The sequence below is a fragment of the Chrysochloris asiatica genome, unplaced genomic scaffold (assembly GCF_000296735.1).
Source record: "Chrysochloris asiatica unplaced genomic scaffold, ChrAsi1.0 scaffold00197, whole genome shotgun sequence".
In the NCBI taxonomy this organism is placed as follows: Eukaryota; Metazoa; Chordata; class Mammalia; order Afrosoricida; family Chrysochloridae; genus Chrysochloris; species Chrysochloris asiatica.
In genome coordinates this window covers 3518687-3544284 of record NW_006408715.1, presented here as the reverse complement: position 1 = coordinate 3544284, position 25598 = coordinate 3518687, and the positions used below count along the sequence as shown (strand labels likewise).

The following is a 25598-nucleotide window of genomic DNA, read 5'->3' as shown; positions in this document are numbered from 1 at the left end:
CAACAACAACTTTCTTCATGCATGATGTCCTTGATACCATCCCACAACTTGTGTGGTCTGTATTCATTAGTGTTCAGTGTGGCAAATTTATCCTGAGATGGTCTCTAAATGAGTTCTACATTGGTTCTCATGGATTTGTTTAAATTTTCTTCAGCTTCCACTTTAACTTTCATGAGTCATTGATGGTGTTTTCCACAATTTTCTCCTGGCTGATGATATTGAGCTTTTCTATCATCTCCTTTCCACAGATGTAGTCTGTTTGAGTCTTTTGTATTCCATCTGACGAGATCCATGTGTGTACTCGCTGTTTATGTTACTGGAAAAAACGGTATTTCCAGTGAATGAGTCACTGGTCTTAGACAATTTTATCATGTGATCTCCAGTGTTATTTCTGTCATCAAGACCGTGTTTTCCAAATATTAATCCTTCCTCTTTGTTTCCACTTTTTGTGTTCCACTCACCAGTAATTATCAATGCATCTTTGATTGCATGTTTGATTAATTTCAAACTGTTGAGGTTGTTAAAAATATTCAATTTCTTTATCTTTGGCATTAGTGGTTAGTGCATAAATTTGAATAATAATCTTTTTAAGTATGGATGTATGTGTATTATCTTATCACTGATAGTGTTATACTTGATCTGTCTATCATGGATAGATCTTGAAATCTTTGTGACAGTCAATGTGACTCCATTCCTCTTTAATTTGTCATTCCAGCATAGTAAACCATATGACTATCAGATTCGTAATGGCCAATTCCAGGCCATTTTAGCTCACTAGTGCATAGGATATTGATCTTAATGCATCCATTTTATTTTTATAGCTCCAAGTTTTTCTAGATTGATGCATCATGTATCCTGCATTCTGATTATTAATAGATATTTGAAGCTGCTGCTTCTCATTTCGAGTAGTGCCATGTCAGCAAAAGAAGGTCCTTAAAACCTCACTGCATCCACATCATGAAGTCCGACTCTTCTCTAAGAAAGCAGCTCTTCCCCACTCATGTTTTGAGTACCTTCCCACTGATGGGCTCATTTTTCAGAACTATATTAGACAATGTTCCACTACTAAATAAAAGATTTTCACTAGATAAGATTTTGGTGGGAAGATCTCCAGGTGATTTTTTGTTGTCTTTCTTAGTAGTAGATGCACCATTGAAACCTGTCCACTGTGGGTGACCCAGCTGGTTTTTGAAATATTAGTAGCCTAGCTTCTAGTCTCCCAGTATCACGCAAGCCAGAGCAGTATGGCAAACTCACAGATGAGTTGTGGATTATAAAGTATACCATTATAAATTTTACAATTGATTTAATAATTGCTTTGGGGAAATAGCAGTGGTTATTAAAGCTACATATCACTTTAACAGACATAAATCTGTTTATACAAGGCAAACTAAGTTTTACCTAGTGGTTTTTCTGTAAATGTTATGATGGTGTTTTTTTTTTGTTTTTTTTTTTTCTTTGTCTTGATGAACTCCTAATGCTTTTAAACCTCTCAGGTTTAAACACCTGAGTTCTATGTGTCTCCAGTATTTGCACCTCTTTATTACCTGTCAGCGTGATACTGGTTCTTTCAAATCACAGTAACTTCTAAGTATCAGGAACTTTTTACTATACTACCTTTAGGAATATAACAAATGTCCATACATGATTTTGGAAACATGTCAGTGCTGGTAGGATTATCCTAACTTGCATTTAAGTATGTGTAAGCCATATTCTTTTAGAATTAGCAAAATATTTTTTGCCTTCTACCTGTCTACATCCCAATTCTGCCATACTTCATAAATTTAGGACAAACTGCATTAATTTTTTTTAATGTTAAAATTATCTGAACTTTTTATTTGTTAACCTTTATGGCAATTGCAATATGTTAGCAGCACCCTTATTAAAAGATGATGGCTTCCAGACAGTATTATGGATACTACTATATTATGTAAACATACAAATCCTGCTCTATACTGTTTAAAGTAAAGAGTAAAAATATGGGGAAAAAACATGTATGTGGTAACTTCAAAACATATAAATGAGGAGGCTTCAAAAAGTTTGTGAAAAAATTTTATTGTCTTTTCATTCCACTTTTCTATGAACTTCTTGAAGCCCCTTGTTCTGACTAGATGACACAAGCCAGAATGTTGTGAGTTGGAATCAACTTAATGGCAACAGATTTGGTGTTTTCTATAAAGAAACTATCCCTGATGGTTAAAGTGTGCAGCTGCTGGCTGAGAGATTGGGCATTCCAACCCACCGGCTCTTCTGCAGGAGAAAGATGTGGCAGTATGCTTCCATAAAGATTTGTAGCTTTGAAAAGTTAGTGACGCAGTTCTGCTCTGTCCTGCGTGATCTCTATGAGCGGGAATTCACTCCATGGCAATGGGATGTTAGAGAAGAGCTCACACAAAGCAAGGAATGTGAACTTGTATAGATAAAACCTAGTCTGCATTAAGTGGATGCACCACGTTGTGCCTCACACATTTCTGTTTGGGGAGAGGAAAGGTGTTAGTAAGGCTATGCTGTTGTTGAGTATTGCCCAGTCAGTGCCAACTGTAACACAACACAGCACAAGACCTTATAGCTAACAGTCACACAAACAAAGAAAACACAATCTTTTCAGATGCCAACAGAATATTAATAGAATTATATAATAGAACATAAAAACTTTAGTAAATCCCAAAAAGTAGAAAACATAGATTTTATGACTTAAAATCGTTAGAACCACTGAGTGACTCTTGAGTTAAAAGAAAGCCAAAATTGAAATAGACTAGTTAGAAATACATGAAATAATGTGAGAGTGGTTCATATTAAGCCCTCTGGGATATGGAGGATGTGTTGTTCAGGACCAGATATATACTTATTAGAAATTTTAGGACATTGAAATAAATGAACTAAAAATTCAATTCAACAAGCCTGAAAAAGAAAAACTAAATTAATGAGTGAAGTGAAGGAATTTAAAAGAGAGTTATGTTAAATGTATTGGACTGCAAAGTCGGTTTAAACTGCAGCGTCAGTGGTTCAAGGTCCCTAGCTGCTCCTAAGAAACCCTGTGCAGGGTCACTGTGGGTAGTAACCGACTTGATGGCATTTAACAACAACAACAACCTGATGATAAATAAAACCTACCTGTAGTTCTTCAGAAAAGCCAATTAAATCAGTCCGTTATAATACAGTTGTTCAAAAAATAAAAAGGGAACATATAAGAGAACAAATTTAGAGTTTTAAATAATACTTTCAGAGATTATTTTATAAATGTGAGATTATTATAGGTATCTTCTCTATTTAAATTGAAAAATCTCCTAGCTAATAGCAATAGCTATCATTTATTGAAAAGGAGCTCTGGTAGTGTTATTTGTTGTTGTTTAGTGCCATCGAGTCTATTCCGACCCATAGCGACCCTGTATAGGGTTTCTAAGGAGCAGCTGGTGAGCTTGAACTGCTGACCTTGCAGTTCAAACAGCTTTGCAGTCTGGCTCATTAACCCATAGGACTCCTTGGTAGTGTAGTGGTTATGAATCGCACTGCTAATCTCAAGGTCAGCAGTTTGAAACTACCAGCTGTTCTGCAGGAGAAAGATGAGGTTTTTTGTTCCGTAAAGATTTATAGCCTCGGAAACCCTGTGCAGGATCACTATGAGTCAGAACCGACTCCATAGCACACCACCATTATTACCACCATCATTTATTGAAACGTAGAGTGGGCCAAGCACAAGTTCGAAGTGCTTTGCATGTATTACAGCATAATCTACACAGCAGCTTTAGTAAATAGGCCCTGCCATGCCCCCCAGTTTTTATATGTGGGAATAAAAGAACAGGTAAGAAGGAGCAGAGTCAGAGTCTAGACCCAGACAGTCCTAAACATAGTGATGAGTGTCATCGTTTGACAGCTTTCCTCTTTTGTGTATGTGTATAAATTATAGTACATGATGAAACCTCTTAAATCTGTGACATTTTAGAGTCAATGAAATTGAAAATATGCAATTTAGCTCAGGAGCATCCTATCCCAGTACTGAAAATTATGGTATTTCAAAGGTAAGCAAAAGTAGTCACAACATAAAAATATTAACTTGTGAGCTGATCATATGAGGAATGAAGCCCAGCACAAGTACGCCCCTCCAAGCTTTATATTAGAGTCTTAGCGCCATCCTTGATATCTGTTGTTTGTTTTTGTTTTTGACACTGGCTTGCTGACTACCTTAACCATACACTAAAATTGATTGCATATTGATGTTACAAACATTGAAAAATATACAGGATTTCATGACATCTGTGAAAATTTTATTGGAGAATTACTTATCCACGAAGTTATTGGTAAATAAAATCTTTTATTTTTCAAATCTTTTTCCCACGCTTATTATGAAATTTTGGAATCTATCTAAGCATATTCAGTTTAAGTGGCCTATATTTAATAATACTAAGTATCCTCAGAGCCCTGGGGTGGCGCTGTAGGATAAACTTGAACTGCAAACCACAAAGTCAGCAGTTCAAACCCATCAGCCACTCTTGAAAACCCTGTACAGAGTTGCTGTGAGTCTGAACCAACTCGACAGCCCCTTAAAATAACAACGGCATCCTCAGAGAAGAACGACTTTCTACATATGACACAGGATGCATTTCAATAGGAAAAGGATATACTATTTTTTTAAAAGTAGATTAATGATTCTCTTTGCTGTACAAAATAATATTTACATCTCTGCCTTACAAAACTAAATTCCAGATACATAAAACATCTGAACATGAAAACATAATTCCAGAAGATAATAGTGAAATGGTTTTTGAAAGAAATCTTAGCACACACATTCTCAATGGGAGGTGATAAATCTCTTAAGGGAATGAAGATTGGTTTGTGGAGGGTGACAGTGTCTTCGATATTAACAATGACCACAGTACAGCACCAGACATCTAGTACCTGTGGTGGTATAATTTCATTGGACCGGAGCATAGGGTCCATTTAGCAGAAAAAAAACGAACCAAAAAAAACCCTGAAATGGTTCCTTAGAAGGGACAATATGGAAAAAAAGAAAAGTTTCAGAAATTCTGCCACAGAAGAAAAGTGAAAGATTTGACTATAATAACTAGTTTTTATATAAACATTTAAAATCCTCGATGATGGAAGACACCATAAGCAAAATTAAAAGACTGGGAGAAGATTTCACAGCTTATGTAATGGATAAAGGGTGGTGCCGTGGGTTAAAGCCCTGGGCTGCAAGGTCAGTTTGAACCACAAGGTCGGGGTTCAGGCTCACCAGCCACTCGTCATCAATTCTACTGCACTTAACAAAGCCCTGTAAAGGGTTTCCGTGGAGCACCTGGTGAGTTTGAACCACCAACCGTGCAGTTACCTACAGTGCCAAACCAGGACAGCACTTACTGTGTGTTATTGTTGTTAAGTGCCTTCAAGTCAGTTTGGACTCATAGTGACCCTGTATAGGGTTTCCAAGGAGCAACGGCTGAATTTAAACCACTGACTTTGTGGTTCAAACCAGCCTTGCAGTCTAGTGCATTATCCCACAGAGCCACACCTAGGACTCACATTTATTAAATAAGAGTTCCTAAAATTATTTAACAGCAAAACAAATATGGGTAAAGAACATGAAGTTGATGTGTGCTTTTTTTTACTATGATAACTTGCATTTCTCAAGTTCCAAGGATATTTTACAAAGTTCATGGGAAAATGTAATTAAAAGACAATGTAGTTTTTCTGCAAATTTTGTGAAGCCCCCTTGTGTTCGTTCGATGGTTATTAGATAGGAATGGACATCTGTGTTTCTAAAGGAGTTAGTCTTAGCACTTTTGGGGTGCATCTAATTTACACAAGATGATCTGAAGCCTCTTGAGAGGTGTGTCCCCATAGGGTTGAGAAGGCTGATGTGGCAAAGAGAAGTTTGGTTGAAGTGTTTCCCTTTGTTCTGTGGTGCCTGTTACTGCTGTGTGAGATCTTTGTATTTACAGCTGGACATAAACTTTTTGATAAAGATATTTTGGCAGTTTCATGTGCCTTATTTAAAACAAACTGCGGGAATTTTCATGATGAACTATTTGGGAATATTTTATTAAATATAAAGAGTATTTTAGGCTCATGGGTATAAAATATTAAATACCCTAAATATTTACATGTTAAGCATAGTAAGCTAAGATTAAAAATATAAATATTAATGATATTTCTCTTTTGTTATTTTAAAACTTAATCTGAGTCATAATGTAGCTTATAATTGTAATTAAATATAGCTATTTAGTCCTTACATGAATATTGTATTTTTATTTACTTACTCTCATTTGTTTCTTTATTAGCGATCCAGTGGGGAGAGGATGGTCGTCCGTTTCATTTTCTATTTTACACTGGCAAACAGTCGTATTATTCATTAATGCATGTGAGTATTCATTGTTGGTAAATAGCATTAACATTTCTGATTAATAATGTTCACTGTAAACTAAGAAACTAATTAACCAGAGGCTTTTCTCAGATCTTACAAATTCATTCAGTATTTTCTTAATGGACCAAAATAAGGTTTCTAGAGGTAAGATAATATGTTGAAAGGCTTTATATTGTATTTGTTTTTGCTACTGGTAAACCATAGAGTTTATATTGCTTGTCCTTAAAATGCTTTTACTTACAAATTGAAATCCTGCTAGGAGGTAGATGTTCAGCTCAGTAGCACTGTGCATATATATGTACCTTGCAGGCAAGATGGAAACAAGTGTACTATGGCAGGTGCTAAGAGGATTTACCTTGAGAGAGAACCATATAGTGAGCTTGGTTTTGTTTTTGATTTATACATAATATTTGTGTTTCATAGATCAGTTCAGTGTATGAGTCTAGATTTTGGACCCAAAACAAAATCTAAGAAATTATTTATTTTGGCCTCCAACTGCATTTGAGTTATATTGTGAACAGTTTTTTTGTTTGTTTGTTTGTCTCATTTTCAGAGCTGTAAGTGTGTCAATTTGAGAGGGTTCCCCAGAATTATTGGGGTGGAGAGCAGGGAAGGCTGGATGCTAACATCCAGTTAGAAACCATTTTATTTTCAAACTATGATGTCTAGTCTTACTCCTTCTTATGACTCTTCAAAGTTACAGAGATGTTTATTGGGCATCCCCAATAAATCCCATCCGCAGGCAGATTTCAGCTGTTTAAATTCTGTGCAAACATTTACTCTGCTTTTTAGAATTATCTGGTGTTTATTTGTGCTCCACAAACCCAGAGGACAAAATCCCCACTTGTCAGGTACATTTATTTCTTGGGGGGAAAAAAGAAAACCTTTTTTTTTTTCCCTCTGCTTTTTGTTGACCTTGGGCAAATGAGCTTCTTGCCCTGGCAGAAATGAAATGAATGATAAATGTAGAGTGTGTCTTTGCTGAGTAATGGAGCTGCAGCTCAGGCTTTCCGCTGAGGTTTTCTCCTGCACAGCCTGAGGCTGCCCGAGGACCCCTGCTGTTCATTTAAATAGGTATGTCAAATCTGCCTCCAAACGCCGCTGGTTTGATCTGTGGTAATATTTGTGAAGGTTCCATATGGACTTGAGCCCCCTGCAGTGCTAAGAAATAATGTACAACGCTTCATGGTGCAGACGCAAATTTTCTCTGAAAAGGGATGCAGTGCTGCGTTTTAGCTGTCGGAGAGGATGATGGAGCTGGCGCGCTAGGCCTGTCAACTTGTTACACGGATGGGTTGCACGCAGCGAAGCTGTGGAAAATCTGTGCCTTTTAACTTTTCTACTTAATCACGGTTGTAGCATTGCCTTTAGACTGTATGCTACATTAATTCTCTTCCTGCCTTCTGCCTTTCAGCCCAAGTTTCACGGAAAAAAGTAAAGCATGCAGGTCTTGTAGAGCAGTCTGATCAAACAGCTGTCATCTGACAAGCCATTTGCATTTGTTTTGGCTGAAACTGAGCAACCCAAGGGCAAGATATTTTGTTGCATTCCATCATAATGAAGAAATTACACATTGTATAAGAGGCATAACTTCATATTTAGTTTGTGTATGTATTTTAAGAGGTAGTGCTCAAGAAACTGATCAGCTTTTCAGTAGATAACCTCTTGAGTGAAATAGGAAATTTTGTCTGATTAGTAAATATTCTTTCTTTTCTAAGTAATATAGTTTGGGTTACATACAAAAGAAACCCAGGTTGGTTTATTTTGTTAAATATTTAAAGTCTCCAAACAGTGTGGGATTTAGCATTTGTTTCATTGTTGATCAGAATAATTTACATACATGAATTATAGATACTTTGGTTTAACTTGAGCGTTATAATCCAGACAATTAATAACCTTGTGTTTTTGTTTGTTTGTTTTGTAATGCTACTTAGGGAATTTTAAAGTAGCTATATGTATGGAAAATAATCAGAATAAATGTTTTCCTAAATGTATTGTCAGTCATTTCAGTATCCATGTGTAGTAAATTTTATTAATTATGAGTCACATAAGGCTCATGCAAATCACTGTTATCCTCTAAACTGTTACTTTGAAATAGTGATCAGAATAGTCACTGTTCAACTTACAAAACGGGCTTAGATACCAAAGTCAGGCATTGCATACAACTGTAAAATTTGAAACGGTTTTCTGTGTTTGCTTTCTCATTTGTTCTGCCTTGTGTGGGTGGTGGTGGCGGGGGGGGAGGGTATCCTACCTTGTGTCTGAGTGTGATCACAACTGTATTCCATCCCCAGTGCAACAAGGGAATTGGTCCTCTGAAGACTGTTACAGCTGTAAATACTTGGGAATGAATCGTTGATTTTACCTTTTTTTTTTTTTTTTGGCAGACATAATATTCTTCCTGTGTGATATGGTAAAATACACACACATACACACACACACAAATACTTGAGTTGAACTGTTTTCTTGTGTCTGTGACCCTCTGTAATTGTGTGAGGCATGGCAGTCCTCGGCCAAGGTTTTTGACACTAAAACATCTAGAGCATATGTGCCCTTCCGAGAGGAGGCTTCTCAGATGTATATTATTAGCCTTAGCCTTTCTTCTGTAAGAATGTTCAATCTTTTAGTATTTGGTGGTGGTTTATATCATAACTTTACATTAAGCTTATTATGTTGAAATGTTCTATTTGACAATGAATGGAACATCATTCCTTTTCAGTTTACTGTTCTGGGCATAATAAACTATGATCGTTCTATTCATGGTGGCCAACATCAGCTCACTAATGCCTAGGTTACCAATCATGTTCATTTCATTTCTGACAACTTCCAATTTTCCTAGATTCATACTTCGTACATTCCACATTCCAATTATTAATGTATGTTTGTAGCTGTTTCTCCTCATTTTGAGTTATGCCTCATCAGCAAGTGAAAGCCCTGAAAACTATGCTCCAATCTCATCATTATGGTCAGCTGTACTTGGAAGAGGCAGCTCTTTTCCAGTGGTATTTTAAGTGCCTTTTAGCCTGAGGGGCTCACCTTCTGGCACCATATCTGACAGTGTTCTATTGCTACTTCTGAGATTATCCGTGATTCACTATTCAGAAGTGGTCAGCCTCTTCGTCTTCGTAGTCTGTCGTAGTCTGGAAGCACCGCTGAAACCTGTCCAACATGGGTGACCCTGCTGGTATGTAAAATACCTGTGGAATAGCTTCCATCATTACAGCAACACACAGGCCACCACAGTACAGACAAACTGACAGGCAGGCAGAGTGGAAGACAAATTATAGTTAACAACTAAAGACAGTGTTATGATGAGTAGAGTTTCCAGTTGACCTATCTTTAGTGCATCCAATTTTTGTATGGAAGTTGGGAGGTTTTTGTGGGATGATGAGGATGAGAAAGGTATACAATTGTATCCTTTCTGTCCAGAAATGTAATATAATAGGAAAGTAGAAAGTTAAGGAAAACTTGCCAATTCATGAAGCTTTCACACTTTTTAATGTGTTATGCTCTAAAGGTTCATTACCAGGTTAGTTGGAACTCCCATTTTCTTACAGATTCAATGTCTTTAGATTCCTGAGAAAATCAATGAAAAAAAATATATTTTACAGTATAGCTAATATGTTGTACAAATAATAGCAAAAGTACAAAACTGTATGCAGCGCAGTGAATTACCTGATCTGGCCCTTATAACTGTAGTCTCTGTCGCTCCCATCAAAAATCTGGTGGTTGTTAAATGCCATAAAGTCCCTTGTATAGAGTTTTTGAGGAGCTGCGGTGGCTTTGAATTGCTGAACTGGTTCACAGTCCAGTGCTTATCCTACAACGCCACACCAGAAGTTGTTGTTAAGTGCCGTCTAGTTGATTCCGACCCATAGTAACCCTGTATAGGGTTTAGGACTTTGTAAATGTAAGGTGCTTGGTGGCCTACCTAGGAGATTGAATGGTGTTAAGTAAGGTATATGGTACTCTATGGGGTGGGACCGTGCAGATACGGTGTATGGGAACCTAACAAGGGGATTGGTTAGTTTGCCATCCCGCTAGGTGTAACATGAGTGATCCTAGAGGTGGAAAGGGGGAATCTGATTCCCATTAAGACTGAAGAGACCCGAGTGCGGCATTCTCTTTGGAACCGATGTCAGCTCTGGACCTCTTCAAACCAGGGGCAGAGCTGTGACCCAGAGCTGGTGAGAGAAGTGCTGTGGAATGGGGTGCCTGTAAACTCATAATTAGCAGAACTATTGTAATGCTTGACCCAAGCAGGGCAGAGGGACAAAGGCTCCGAGAACTGTGTGCTAGTGGCAAGACAGAAGAAGCTATGACGTTAGAGGAGGTCAGACACCGCCGTCATACCATTTTTTCACAGTACTAACAAGTATTTAACATAGTTTTATTAGGAAGAAAGTTGAGGCTTCAGAAGGGATCTCTGAGTGCCACTAAGGAGGCTCTGTATTTAATGGCACTGGCTCATCTGTCTTGTATTTTTGACCCTCAAAACAGATGGCTCTGTGTGTTCCTCATGACTATGTAATCATCAGGACATGTATATTTGTTGACAGGATTTAGGGTTTCACGTCAGGTTCCAGAAGCAGGAGGAAGAGTAAAAGGTATCCAGAAACAGCTTAGCAGAACCATAAAGGGAAGAATTTTTAAAGAGATTGTTCAGTGGGGCTTCAAAATGTTCCATTTTCCATGAACTTTTTGAAGCTCCCCACTATGTATCTGTGTAGGAAAGAGAATGCTGTAGAGTAGAATGAGCTGTGAGTAGCCTAGAGTTAGACAAGGTGGGAAACTACTTGGTTGGTGGGGAGAAGTGGAGGGATAAACCATAAGCATGGTCTGAACTTTGGCCTCCTGAACTTCCTGTTACCCATAGCAGCTTGATCCTGTGTAGGATGTCCCAGCTGGGTTGAGGAAAGGAAGAATGGGTTGTATTCATGAGGAAGACATTTGCAAGCTGGTCATCACAGTTCTGTTTGTGCACATCCTTAAATTTAACAAAACAAACTGTATTGACTCGGTATATTTGTTTGATCAGTAGATAACATTTTTTTTGGGGGGGGTGCGGGAATTAAATTCACTTACTATAAATGATTTAAACATAATTTAAAACTCATTGCAAGAGATGAGTATTTTATTATAATTGTGAACACTTTTATAAAGTATGATTTAAGTCTAAGCTTTTCTCACAAAATATTCTTCAAGGGGCTCTGAAGTTAATTTAACTTAGTCATGCTACAGAAAGTACTTAGCATGATTTAAAAAAAAAAAAAAAAAAACAACTCTGTAAAGTCCTTTAGTAAAGAAACCTGTTGCTTTAATTCACTTTTGATAAAACTTAACTGGACCATGGAACACTTTCTACCCAGGATACCTTTGATTATCGAAACTAGTGCTTGAGAGAGGCTGTAAATATTGAAACCACTCCGTACGTTGTCATTGTAGTCATTACTCACCTCAAACACATTTTCTCAAAAGAACGGTTCATAAATAATTAGTATCAGTCCAAATGTATTTTAAGAATTTATTGAAATTTTGCATCAGCCCCACCCCCTTACCACAATCTTTAACATAAGGGCTGTTAAGCATTTCCAAAACCCCCCCTGGAAATTTAGCATCTTTAGAAGCCTCATTTATTGTTTAGGACTACTTTTTAACAGTAGATAATGGAGTATTTTCAAAGTGCTTTTATAAATGAAAGAAATTATATAACAAAAAATGAAATTTATAGCAAAAACAAAAGTGTGTAACAGAAGGAATAAGTAAAATGATATATTTAAGCTAGCTGTTTGCTGAATTGGGGGGAAAGTTTAAAATGTGAAAGAAAACCAAGTAATTCTAAGCTTTATAATTTATGCATAGTATTCATTTTCCTTTTGGAAAAAAGCTCTTGATTTTCTTAGACATTCTCCAGTTTATTTTAAATAACTTAAGTAACCTTCCATGTTCTTCTCTTCCATGAGAACAACCACCCTAGGAGAAGTTTGTCTCTTCTTTATGTGAAGATTCCGGGCTCAGTAAGAAAAAGTCCTGGGGACTGTGAATTAAAGAATTCTTACTTAGTTTAGGTGTTTTCAAATCCTCTTTTTTTTTTTTTTTGACCTTGTGAATATTTAAAACTTTTGCATGTAGTGCTCTTATCTGTAAAAATGGAATTAAAATAGTGACCCTTCTCACAGTGAGCTCTTGTGAAATAACTACTTTACAACCATGTAAAGTGATTATTTTTAAAAAGCTAGGGACTGGTGCTGAACTGTTCCTGCATGCTGTTTTAAGACTTTTCTTGACAGCAGGAGTTAATTCAGTAATTAATTCAGCAATAGAAATGACTATTCTAGAAATATTTTTTAATATACATTTTCCTCACATAGGAATAATTACCATTGTATATCTTCTTGTATGCTTCAAGTGTAACAATTAGGAAAATTAATTTTTTATAGAACTGATTCAAACTTATTGTTGCATCTATGTTTTGATTTTAATCAGATTACTTCTTTTGTAATGGTATAATTAGTGTTTTAATATATGATAGGGCTTTACTTTGAATACTACAAAAATATATAGTACCTGAGTTATAAGAATTTTTATGTAATTCCTCCTGGGTATGTACTGCCCTAAAGTACTTTTTTATGCCTTGTATTTGAAACTATTTCCTTTTTGTGGTGAATAGCATTACATGATGTATAAACTATATAGCATATTGTACTCACAAAGAAATAGCAAAAGTCTACAATAGAAAGATGTCACTTGGAACAGACGCAGAAACCTGTCTTTAAGTGAATGATGAATTATGCTTATTTCATTAGATTTTGTGTGTGTCCGTGGCCAAAAATAAGATTGTTACTTATCACTGAATTTCTTTGAAAATGAATTTTTTGTGATCACTTTAACAAATACAAATGTGAAGTCAGTTGTTTTTTTGGTCTTGAACTAGTATCTAAGATGATAATTGCTATTAGTATGTTATTGTTTATTTTATATTTCAAAATGCAGTTGACTTATCCTATACTCCCTTGCCATAAAATATTACTTGTTTACACTTTACTAAAATTGGCATTTCCATGTGATTAATAACAACCAAAACAGATTTTAGAAGGTTTCTAAAACTCATATTGCTCATGCCATTGGAAGGGTTCAGTTTCAGCAATTCTTTTCTGCAACCTGAGCATCTGGTATTTTCAAATTAGGCACCTTCTAAATTTGACTCATACATTATGGAAATCTGATGACACGAGGTTGGATAGGCTTGCTTTGATTTTATGAAATATTAATCATAGCTGTGATTAATGATTCAGCATTTCACATCTGGGTTATTCCTGTCATATTTGAAAATTACACTATTAAATACAGTATATAAACTTAGTATAGGTGGGGTCATACTAATTCTCTCGTGTCCCTTAAAAATTAAGTGGAAACTTAACAATGTATGAAAAACGACCCACGATACTATGTGATGTTGACAGTTCCTGGCATATTTTGTACCCTTAAGGACTTTTTGATGTAAATTATTGCACATCTCTTCAGGGAGTTAAAGCGATAGAATCCACTTTCCAGAGAACTATTGTCTCTAACTAACTACATTGAAATCCCAACTGTGGGTTTACTCAGTAGAAAGAAAGATTAAATAGAGATGGTGCACTAATAAAATTGTTTCAGTTATTTGACTCTTGAATGTTGTATCCTACCCTTGCCTTGCTATCATTTCTTAAACATCATTACAAAGCAGTACTAGGTCCTGATATAGCGATGTGGGATAATGCAGTGGACCGCAAGTTTGGTGGTTCAAACTCACCATCTGCTCCTCAGAAATCCTAGGGTTGTTATGAGTCAGAACTGACTCGATGGCACTTAACAACAAGTACTTTCTATATTCCTATTTATAGAAATAATGAGAGGGCTTCCAAAATTTTTGTGGAAAATGGAATGACAAAGATAATGGAATTCTTCCAGGAACTCATTGAAGCCCTTGCATATGGGGCGTTTTACTAAGTACTACTTAATCTGATGGCTTATAACTTTCAAATGGAAAGCATTTGCCTTAAGTGAGCAGAATTTACCTTATTTAACTTTTTATGGGTTGTTTTCTCATATTCCTTATTGATTTATTGTTATTTTACTTGCACCACTTAAAATTATTATGGATCTAAGTGTAACACTCGAAGGTAATGGCATAATGAAAAATTTATTTTTAGTATACAATTAGAGTAAAAATTGCCCAAAAGTCAGAGGAAAATGATGATGACTTTAGCAACCAAACTTTGACTTGCAATCTGTTCATACTAACTGGTGAGTTATTGTTACTGTCTCAGTTATTCAGAACATTAAATAGAACCTTACAAGCAAGGGAGAATACTACATTACTATTATTATTCTCTTGGGTTTGTTGTTGTTAAGTGCCGTCCAGTTGATTCCGCCCATAGTGACCCTGTATAGGGTTTCCAAGGAGCAGCTGGTGAGCTTAAACCACCAACCTTGCAGTTTAAACGACTTTGCAGTCTGACGCATTAGCCCACAGTGCCACATCAGGCCTCCTCGCTTGGGTTTACAGGAGCTTAATTAGTTTTGAGGAGTCCTGGTGTGGCGCTGTGGGTTAATGCTCCAGACTGCAAAGCCATTTGAACTGCAAGGACGGTGGTTCAAGCTGACCAGTTGCTCCTTGGAAACCCTATATAGGGTTGCTGTGGGTTGGCACCGACTCGATGGCACTTAACAACAACAACAAATTAGTTTTGAAAGCTGACATCTCTGACTTTTGCACCCTCAGAATTTCAAGATCAGGATCAGGCCACTAGAACACCACCCAGTCTGGGAATCTCGGTCCAGCTGAGATTCTAGATGGACAGTACAATGTCATTGTGTTGTCCACTTCATACAAATAGGGGAGCATTTATTTTGTAGGGTTTTGTTATGTGTTTTGCCAATTCAGGGCATCAGAATTGCCTTCTAGAAACAGAGATGCTGACATACTATCAAGTTAGAGTAATAATCCAGTGTCTTTTAAAAATGATTTAAACAAACTGGACTTGGCATTTCTTGGGAGACAGATTGCAAACAGGAGTTAAATTCATTTAAATTCTATGTGGTGGATGGTCACATTATTTCTTGCTTTCTTTAGGGTAGGTAGACAGTTGGTTTTGTTTTTTTTTTTGAACTGTGAGATGCATTCTTATACTCTTAGAGCGGATGGCTCTGTACTTTAGATATAGTATGGACACTGAGATTCTTTACTCCTTTGGTCCCTTTGCTAGGATGTTTTCAACCTTTCATTTACATCACTTGGTGTCATGGTTAGAAACAGGAAGCACCCTCAGAAGTTTCTATCTAGAAAATGTTGAGTAGGACCTAGAATTACATTTCTCACCAGTTCTAGGCTTTCATGCTAGATGCTGCTGGTCTGGGGACTGCACCTGTAGAAATATTCACCTAGAATAAGTTTAGCTCATTCTAGCTTCAGATAGGGAGCACAGTAGCTTTGTAGGATAAGCAGTGGACTGCAAACTACAAGATTGGAGGTTTGAGCCCACCAGCCACTCCCTGGGAGAAAGATGAGGCTTTCTGTTCCCGAAAAGATTGAAGTCCTCGGAAACCCTACACAGGGTTGCTATGACTTGAAACCAACTTGACAGCACTAAACAACAACAGCAGCAGCTTCAGATGTAAGTGTGTTTTGCTCAATGTTACATTTCAAATCCTCGTGGCCACTGGTAGGAGTCTATATAGTTCACCCTCAAGTTTCACAGCATCAAATATAAGCACTGGAAGCTAACTACAAGTTCAACACTTCAAACCCATCAGCCCCTTCACTGGAGAAAGATGAGGCTGTCTTCTATGAATTGGAATTGATTTGGTAGCAGTGGTTTTGGTGTTTGGGGTTGTAATATTTAGCAAGTACTACTGCTATGTTCTCTGTTTCTTTTCTTTCTATTTTCTGAGCCATCAATTCTGCTTCCTTCAATATAAAGAAAAGTTTCTGAGTCTCACATCTCACCAGCCAAAAGGAATAAATGTCTACCTCCGTACCTCACTGAGAAGTTTGAACTCACTGGGTATAATATCAGTTCTTCTACCTGTATTTATGTTCCTGAGAGTCAGAGGCTCACTCTTCACATCCTAATATTGTTTTTTTCCCTAGAAGAGAAATGGATTCGTGAGATACAGATGTTACAGGCTAAAAATACGAAAATAGAAGCACTGGTAAATACAAAGAGGATGGCTCAGGGACATGTCTCTGAAAACAAACGGTTACAATTAACATTGTGGTGGAATGTGGCCGTCTAATCAGAACCAACGAGAAATTCCTCCCCCCCTTGAAAGTATTACTACTTGAGATACGGATTATTTGTCTCTATCAGTAGTAGCACGTTGTATGTTAAGACATTAGCTAATGATATTGGGCCCTGTTGTGATTAACAAGAAAAAAATACCATTCATAGATTATCTTTAGCTCATCACTGTAAAATTTCTATTTTAAGTATTTTTGTATATCAGTTCAAATTTTGCTTATGTGTAAAATATAAATGTACTGACTATGAGCGCTGAAAAATCTGTTTACTCAGGCAAAAAGAAATTGGGAGATCATTGTATTATTCTGGTTGTTATAATCTCGTTTCCTGGAAAATGTGTTTTACTGATAGTCCTAACCCCTATTGTAAGGAGCTCTGGTAGCGTAGTGGTTACGAATTGGGCTGTTAACCTCAAAGTCAGCAATTCAAAACTACCAGCTGTTCCATGGGAGAAACATGAGGCGTTCTGCTCCGATAAAAATTTACAGCCTCGGAAACCCTGTGCAGGGTCACTCACTGTGAGTTGGAACCAACTCCATAGTACTTAACAACAACAACATGGTTAGATTATTGCTTTTTACAAGTCCTGACAAAGTGGCAAACTTTCCCTTACATGTATTGCAATTTTACATTTGGTGAATTTGTTAGAAAGTAAATTAAATTAATAGCAAGACATTGATTAGTGAAAAATAAGTACAAAACTTTTTAGAATATGTCACATATTGTTAATTACAACTCATAGCAACCATGTATAGGGTTTCTGAGGAGCTGCTGATGGGTTTCAACTACCATTGTGGTTAGCCTATAGCACCACATATTATGTTAACATAGATAAATAGTTCAGCTGTAACTATCATAACCTTTATTGGTTCATTTTCTAGGTTTAGCATGTATATTGCTATATAAAGTATAATTATCAAGGGAAATATTTGCACTTGCTTGTGGAAATGTAGTTTGTAGTTTGTAGTTGGGGTTTTGTTTTTGTTTTTTTTATTACTCACTGAAGTAGAGTTGTAAAAGAGTGTATTTTAAAGAACATTAAAGAAAAGTGTGCTTCTGTGTATGATACTGAATTCTCATTGACGGCCTCGGAAACCCTGTACAGGGTTGCTATAGGTCAGAACCGACTCAATGGCACTTAACAACAACAACAACAACCATCCTTTAATTTGGATGTGAATTGCAAGGGGTATCCCCTGCTTTTCAGAATTTCCCTTTATGCCACTTTGAAGGATTTTCAGTTTTAGGAAACTCGGCTAAAAGTTCATCATTTGTTTGGCAGTGCCTCGTTACAGAGGCAGCGAAGTACCCTGAGCACTCGGCATCAGGCATCATGGCTTTAAACTGTGTTTGTGAGCATGACATGTTAGTGTTATTGTAGACTTTATGTGTTATTAGGTATCATTTGGTAGTTATTTTTTAGGTCACAAAAAGTTCAGACATTTTTCTTATATACAAGTATTTGCAGCTTCGCTTTATGGCATTCTGACTTATGAAGTGTTTCCTAGGAACTCTCTGTTTTCATTTAGTGGGTGAAAACTGTAGTACTGTTTAAAAGCATTTTCACTGCTATTTCCTCTGCAGCTGGAAGATTTCAGAAGCCCACTTTAGAAATAAAAGATATTCACAGGGAAATATATAAAGTAAGAAGAGACTTCTAAAAGTTCATGGAAATATTGGTTTAAAAGAGACTAGAATTTTCCCACGAACTTTTTGAAGCCCCTTCATATATCATAAGTAATGTTGTACAGTTTCACTTTAGCATACGTATTTTATTTGCCATAGGAAGCATATGGAAAGCTGCTAGATACAGAAAAACGTCAAAATCAGTTGCAAGCCAAAGGCCTAATTCTGGAAAAAAATAAAACCAAGTAAGTTCTTTTTATTACATTAAAATATGTGTAAATTTTGAACTAAAAACATGATGCATACCATTACTATTTTTTTAGGCATACCAAAAGACTAAAATTTGTTCCTTGTTTATGCATCAGTCATTAAAGTTAGGGCTCAGAGTAATGGGAAGAAGCATGTGTTAAAAGTTATTAGTTTTTGGTTACTTCATTCTAGATTTATGTATTAAATGATACTTAATTCCTCTATTCAAATACGGTTTCTGCAGAATTTTTATATGTATAACTGCATATTTCTTTAGCATTTGCAAGCTTTAATATTCTTGGTTATTTACTGATTTAGCTTCCATTTGACAGTGATCGATTCAGGTGATTCCATCAGCTTAAGTAACCAATTTGAAATTTAGGTCATGTTACTCATTTTTCTTCTTGTGCCAGAAGCACAGGCTTTGAACAGACCTTGTCGAAGCACTTGACCTAAAGATCAGTTGGAACCACAAGGTCAAGTCCTCACTTACCAGCCGTTCCTCTCGGAAACCCTATACAGGATTGCTGAGTCAGAACCAACTTGATAGTACTTGACAACAACAAAAACAACCCTTAGCTTTTTTATTTGTAACTTATTACTACTTGCGTTCACTGAGGAGCCCTAGTGGTACAGGGGTTAAAGCATTTGACTGCTAACCTAAAAGGCCAGCGGTTTGAGTGCACTGGCCATACCATGGGAGAAAGACGAGAAAGTCCACTTCTGTGAAGATTTATATCACTGGATAGCCTGTGGGCTAGTTTTGCTCTGTCATACAAGGTTGCTTTGTGCCCACATAGACTCAACAGCAGAGAGTTTTGGGTCAATTTGCTGACAAGTTAACCTTGTGTCCATAACAGCTCTTTGAAATAAATTATTGAAAAAGAGGCATAATTTTTATTACTAGGAAATTGGGTAGGTTCTAATATCGTATGAATTCCACAATGGCATATTTAACTTTTCTGACAAAATACTTGCTAGACTGAGTATGTTTTCTCAAGTAGATCGAGGAAATGGAATAATATTTCTGGGAAAAGAGTTTACGTGAATTAAGTTGTACCATTAGATCTTATAGAAATGTGTTTCTGAATCATAAATCGTTACTATATATGGGATCTTTTGTAATACAATTCTAATTGCATAGTTAATTAAAAAGAGAGTATATGTGATATTTTAACAGAGACCTGATTGGCAGCAGATGGCTGATTAAGGAGGAACTAGAAGAAATGTTAGTGGAAAAACTGTCAGATCAAGATGTGAGTAATTAATCTTTTTAATTTAAGGGGACCTGTGCCATAAGAATGTAGACAATTTCTGTTTTAGGATCCTAATAATAATGTTCCTCAGAGGCAGGTGTTCTTAAGACAATTTTTCCTTTTTTTTAAAAAAAAGCAAAAGCACATTTATCATTGATTTCCGCCATGGTAAGATCCTATCTGTGGTCATGAAAGTGACATGCCTATTCCCCAGCTACTCCTTTTATAAGTGCCCTGCTGTCCTCTGCCAGTTGTTTTAGGGGAGTGCGGCAGATGTCTAGTTTCATCTCCTCCACTAAAGCACATAGCTCATTTTATAAGCTAATGATAAGTATACGGAGCTGTTAACAGGTTAAGTAGCAAAGGGATGCAGCACATGGGTTACCATTCTGTAATTTGCTGCTTCCTGCCTTACCACATCTGCATATCTGTCAGGTCATTGTTTTCCATCCTGGGATCTGCCAAACCACCTGTATCAGAATCCTTTGGAATGTTGATTGAAAACTGCAGTTTCCTACACTTCTCCCCAGGCCTGGCTCTGAATCGCTAGGAATTCTAGAAATCCATATACATTTTACCAAGCTTTCCAGGTGACTCTTTACCTACCAGTTTGTGACACCCTGCCTTCAGTCTTCATTGTAGCCTTATTTTGTTAAATGTTTGAATTTTGTTGTTGTTGTTAAGTGCTGTTGAATCGATTCTGACTCATAGCGACCCTGTATAGGGTTTCCAAGGAATGGCTGGTGAGCTTGAAGCACCGACCTTGTGGTTCAAATGACTTTACAGTCCAGTGCATTAACCCGCAGCACCACACTAAGACGCCAAATATTCGAATAGATCCCATATTATCAGAGAAAACTTGATGCTTAAAATATTTGGATGTTTTAAATTTAGGTTCGTATCTGAAAGATTTGAGTGTAGATTTGCTTCTTCTGTGGCAGGGGCTAATATTGTTAGTGCCGTGCCATGCCACCAACTAAAGGGTGAGTCACATATTTAAATTTGCTCATTTTCTTACCAAACCTAGTGGAGACATTAATGATTTGGAAAAATATACTTTGGTTAGCAGAGGTGTCAGGCATTTGGAGAGACCCAGTGTTCAGCTGGAGTCATGGTGTGGCAACTGTGGGTTAATGGGTCAGACTGTAGAGCCGCTTGAACTGTAAGGTCGGAGGTTCAAGCTCACCACCCAATCCTGGGAAACCCTATACAGGGTCCCTATGGGTAGGAACCAACTCGATGGCAGTTCACAACAACGGTTAATTTATAATACCCTTGCTGCCAAGTTAGGGTTACTGCACTTGGGCCTAACGGAAAATATCTCTTTCCTTCTTCAATAGAAGCAGCATTTAATTGGTTCTTCTGTTTTCTGGCTACTTTGATTTTTATAATATAGATGGGGGGCGGGGTTGTTTACGCTTTGGAAACCATTTAAGGATTCAGTACAGGTAAGTTTTTAAAACTATTTCTATCTATCTATGATAATCCTCTGTACTTTGGGGTATTGGATGTCAGAAGAAGTACTGAAGATTATTGCTAGGATCAAAATGGAATGCAGTGGTGGTCAGTGACTTCTTACCCCCAGGTTCCAAGGGTAGTCAGAGAGGTGTGTGGGAGGTGGAGACTAGAGAGCAGCTGAGAAGAGAGAGACTGGAAGAGGAGTGAGGAGTGAGCATGCTGTTAGATGGCTAAGTATTTCACCCTTACCAAGATCATTGCCTTATCTTTGTAATATCCCAGAAAACTGTATTTGAAGCAGTTCTTTTCATTTCCGTCTTACTGGTAGGATTTTTATAGATGGCAGTTTTCTCCCTCCCAACCAGGTCAGGCAGGCCTTGGTGGCAGCCGGTCTTACTGTTTTGTGTATTGTGAAGAATAGACCATATTTTAGATGAAAGTTTACACAGCAAATTACATTCTCCTTTGTCAGTTTTTATACAGTCTTCCATCCCATTGTTTACTATTTTCATAATGTGTCAGCCTTCTCATTATTTCCATTCTGTTTGTTCTGTTTCCATTGCTCTAGCTGCCTTGCTTCTGCTTTCATCCTCATCTTTGCCTTTGTGTAACTGTTGACCATTTGGTCTCATGTAGTTCATTGTTTCACAGACCATGGTAACTCACAGGTGACATTGTTTATTTTATAAGCCTATCTATTATTTATAGGAGCTCTGGTAGCGTAGTGGTTACGAATCGGGCTGCGAACCACAAGGTCAGCAGTTCGAAACTACCAGTTGTTCCGCAGGAGAAAGACAAGGCATTCAGCTCCCATAAAGATTTAAAGCCTTGGAAACCCTGTACAGGGCCGCTATGAGTTGGAACCGACTCCACGGCACATAACAACAACAACAACAACAACAAACATCTATTATTTGGCTGAAATTTGTCTTAACAGAAATAGCTTCCATTCCAAGTTTGAAGTTATTATTATCTGTAGGGTGATAGTCCCAGGGATTCCTCTAGTCTCTGTTTCTATCAAAGGTCTGGCCTTTTTTAGGGATTTGAAGTTTGTTCTACACGTTTCTTCCATTTTATATGAGACCTTCATTTGTTTCCATGGTCAAAATGGTCAGTAGTGGTAGTCGGGTGCTATATATTTCAAATTACTAGTGGCAGATTTTTGCTATAAAGGCAGTAAATAGTTTGATCTTGTTCTTGTTGTGCCGTCGAGTCAATTCCGACCCATAGCGACCCTGTATAGTATTTCCAAGGAGCAGCTGGTGAGCTTGAACAAAACATAAGTTTTATCCAAAACTGGATTTCACATTAACTAGGGATCTCAAGTATTAGTTGTTTCCTTCTGCAGAAACACTTTAAAATGATTATTCTAGTTTCTAATTTTAAGGGGTTAATACCAAGTTGTTTACTTTGTAATCACATGTTCAAGAACTATTAAAAAAAATGCACAGAGTAGCAAGGATAATTTATTTCAAGAGGTTGCCCTTTAAGTCAAGTATCTCTTGAATTTTTAAATAGCTTGATTGTTCAGTTTTAAAGGAAATCATAAACATTTAAAGTAACACAGCTTGAACAGCCAAAGATATATTTGCCAAATGTATTATGAAATGTCATTCAAGAGGCACATTTTCTCAAAATCAAACTCTCTCCATCTCACTATACATAACTTACTGGAAATTAATTATAAAGCTCCTTGATACCGTCTAATAGGAATGTGAAAATTAAATTCATTTTCAAAAAAATTATATTTGGATGATTTCAAATCATCCAAATATTGTTTGAAAATGAATTTAAATCTCAGTTTCATATAATCATAATAGAGAGGAACTGATTTTTTTCCTGAATGATAAGTTTCTTTGTTTCTTGAAAGAAAGGATTTGATACTAAAGACGTTCAGGGACAGTGACGCATCTGCATGCTGTTTTAAAAGCAGCATGAAGATGCACAAGTGTCACCCTGTCACAAGTCATCAAGAAAAGCAACATTGGAAAGATCAAGTCTGTAAAAATAGAAAAAAACTTAGCAAATGCAATTACACTTGCATCTTGTAATGAATTTTTATTGTCCGCAGTACACGCAGTTCATTCGGCTGCTAGAAAGATTGTTGACATTGCAGTGTGGTGCTGCAGAAGAGGAATTTGTACAGAGGTTTCGCAGAAGTATAACTATTCAGTCCAAAAAACAGCTGATTGAACCTTTGCAGTATGATGAGCAAGGAGCAGCCTTCAGCACAAGTGAAGGTAATGGCATTCTGTGGAGAGAAGACTAAGTCAGTGAAGCTTGAGAAACTACAGTTATTTTTATTTGCAGCTGCTCCCTGGTATTTATTGGATGTCTTTTGTTAGCTTGCTTAGTTTTGCTACAGCTCTCTGGGATTTCCTATTCTATTGATGTTCTTAAAAACAGAACCTTACAGTGTCCCCCGGGGAAAAAGTGTGGATACATACCTGTATGAACTTACCAACCCTTTTTGTTTCCACATGTTATTTATATTAATGTTTTTAGTTTCACACTTTCAATTGATGGAATTGATAAAAGCGTATAGTAAAGAGTTGTTCTAGAAACTGAAGGCACACAGTGAACGTTGTGTGTCAGACGTAAAAGCTGTGAAACTTGGGATAACTTTTCAGGCCATCAACTTACATCTGTCTTAGACAAAGACATTTCACATGGGAGATCATTTCAGAATTGACCTACTAAATGATATATCTACCCAATTACATTTTAGCATAGCACACATATCTACAAAAGAAGACGACCATATAAAAAAATTTTCAAGTAAGTATAAATAAATATGAATTACTTTGTTGGTTGCTGAAACTAATTTTAAATCACATTGATATCCTTAAAGTGGAATTAAAGAATAAAATGTTACCTTAGTAGGCTCTATTGCATCTATTGTGGCATAGTTTACCTGTTTTATTTTGGTTCAGCTTAGGCTAGTTACAGAACTTTAAATGTATAATGTTCTCTACTGTTAATCTAGAAAAAAAACTTTCTAATAGGAATTTCCTGTTAAATTTTTTAAGGGAAAAGAAAGAGTGCAAAAGCAGAAGCAGTTGTTTATGAACATGGAAGTGGAAAAATAAAAGTCAATGGAATTGATTATTTGCTTTACTTCCCAGTGACACAGGACAGGTTTGTTCTTTTATTTTTATTTTATTTTTTGCTTTGCATTTGGAAGAAAATATACTTTATAATACACAATGATCAATGTTTTAAAAGCTTGTGATATTTTTCATTATATTTATCTGATTGACATTTTAAAATTTCTTGTAACCAATACAATTTGTCATACTAATGGAATAAGGTATTAGTTTTAATATGGCAGTTATATAGATACATACTTGATTGATTTATTTTTACTTTGGATCCTTTGAGAGTACAAACTCCTTAAGAGATTGATGAATTTGAATTATGGTGTTGGAAAAGAATGTTGAAAGTACCATGACCTGCCAGAAGAACAAACAAATTCATCTTGGAAGAAGTACAGCCAGAATGCTCTTTATATGCCAGGATGGTAAAATATATTGTCAGGAGGGACCAGTCCCTGGAAAAGGACATCATGCTTGGTAAACCTGGAGGGTCAACAAAAAAGAGGAAGACCCTCAATGAGATGGATTGATAAAAAGTGGCAGGGCTCAAATCTAAAAACAATTGTGAGGGTGGCACAGGACTAGACAGTTTCCATTCTGTTGTGCATAGGGTCACTATGAATCAGAACCAACTTGCCAGCTCCTAACAACAATCCTATGAGGAAATAACTTTGAACATAAATAGGCATGACTTTTCCTAATTCTTTAGTATACTCATCGTAGATCATTATGTGAATTACTATAAAGGCCTCTTCTTGTGATAATGTTTTTTTTGTTAGGTAGTTTCTTCCTTCCTAATCCTTTCCTGTTTCTTAAAAGCAGTTTTTAAGGTCAAAGAACTAAAGAGAACCTTTTAAGCAGTGTACAGTAAGCGCTGGACTGCAAATGTCAAGAACCATGGTTCAAGCCCGCCAGACACTCCACAAGAGAATGATGAGGCTTTCGGCTCCCACAAAGATTTAAAAAGCCTCAGAAACCATATACAGGGTCGCTGTGAGTCCAAACACTTTGCAACAACAAGAAACAACATGTTGTGAGCTGCCATCTAGTCGGTATGGACTCATAGCGACCTTCTGAACATCAGAACGAAACACTGCCCAATCCTGGGCCAGCCTTACTACGGTTGCCACGCTTGTGTTCATCAATGCTAACACTGTGCCAATCCATCTCGTTGGGGGGGTCTTCCTCTTTTTCTCTGACCCTCCACCTTACCAAACATGATAACCTTCTCCAGCAACTGGTCCCTCCTGACAATATGTCTGAAGTATGA

The 25598-nt window shown here is 36.8% G+C and overlaps 1 protein-coding gene across 1 annotated transcript in view; it reads left to right on the top strand.

Moving 5' to 3' along the window:
• The window catches only part of MRPS9 (mitochondrial ribosomal protein S9), a 93607-nt gene that overhangs the window by 53163 nt on the left and 14846 nt on the right, over positions 1–25598 (top strand). The window contains exons 5-9 of the mRNA XM_006872440.1: positions 6279–6358; positions 18430–18515; positions 19700–19775; positions 23305–23473; positions 24263–24371. Of these exons, the coding sequence (XP_006872502.1) occupies positions 6279–6358; positions 18430–18515; positions 19700–19775; positions 23305–23473; positions 24263–24371 (520 nt within the window). The remainder of the gene's footprint in view (positions 1–6278; positions 6359–18429; positions 18516–19699; positions 19776–23304; positions 23474–24262; positions 24372–25598) is intronic.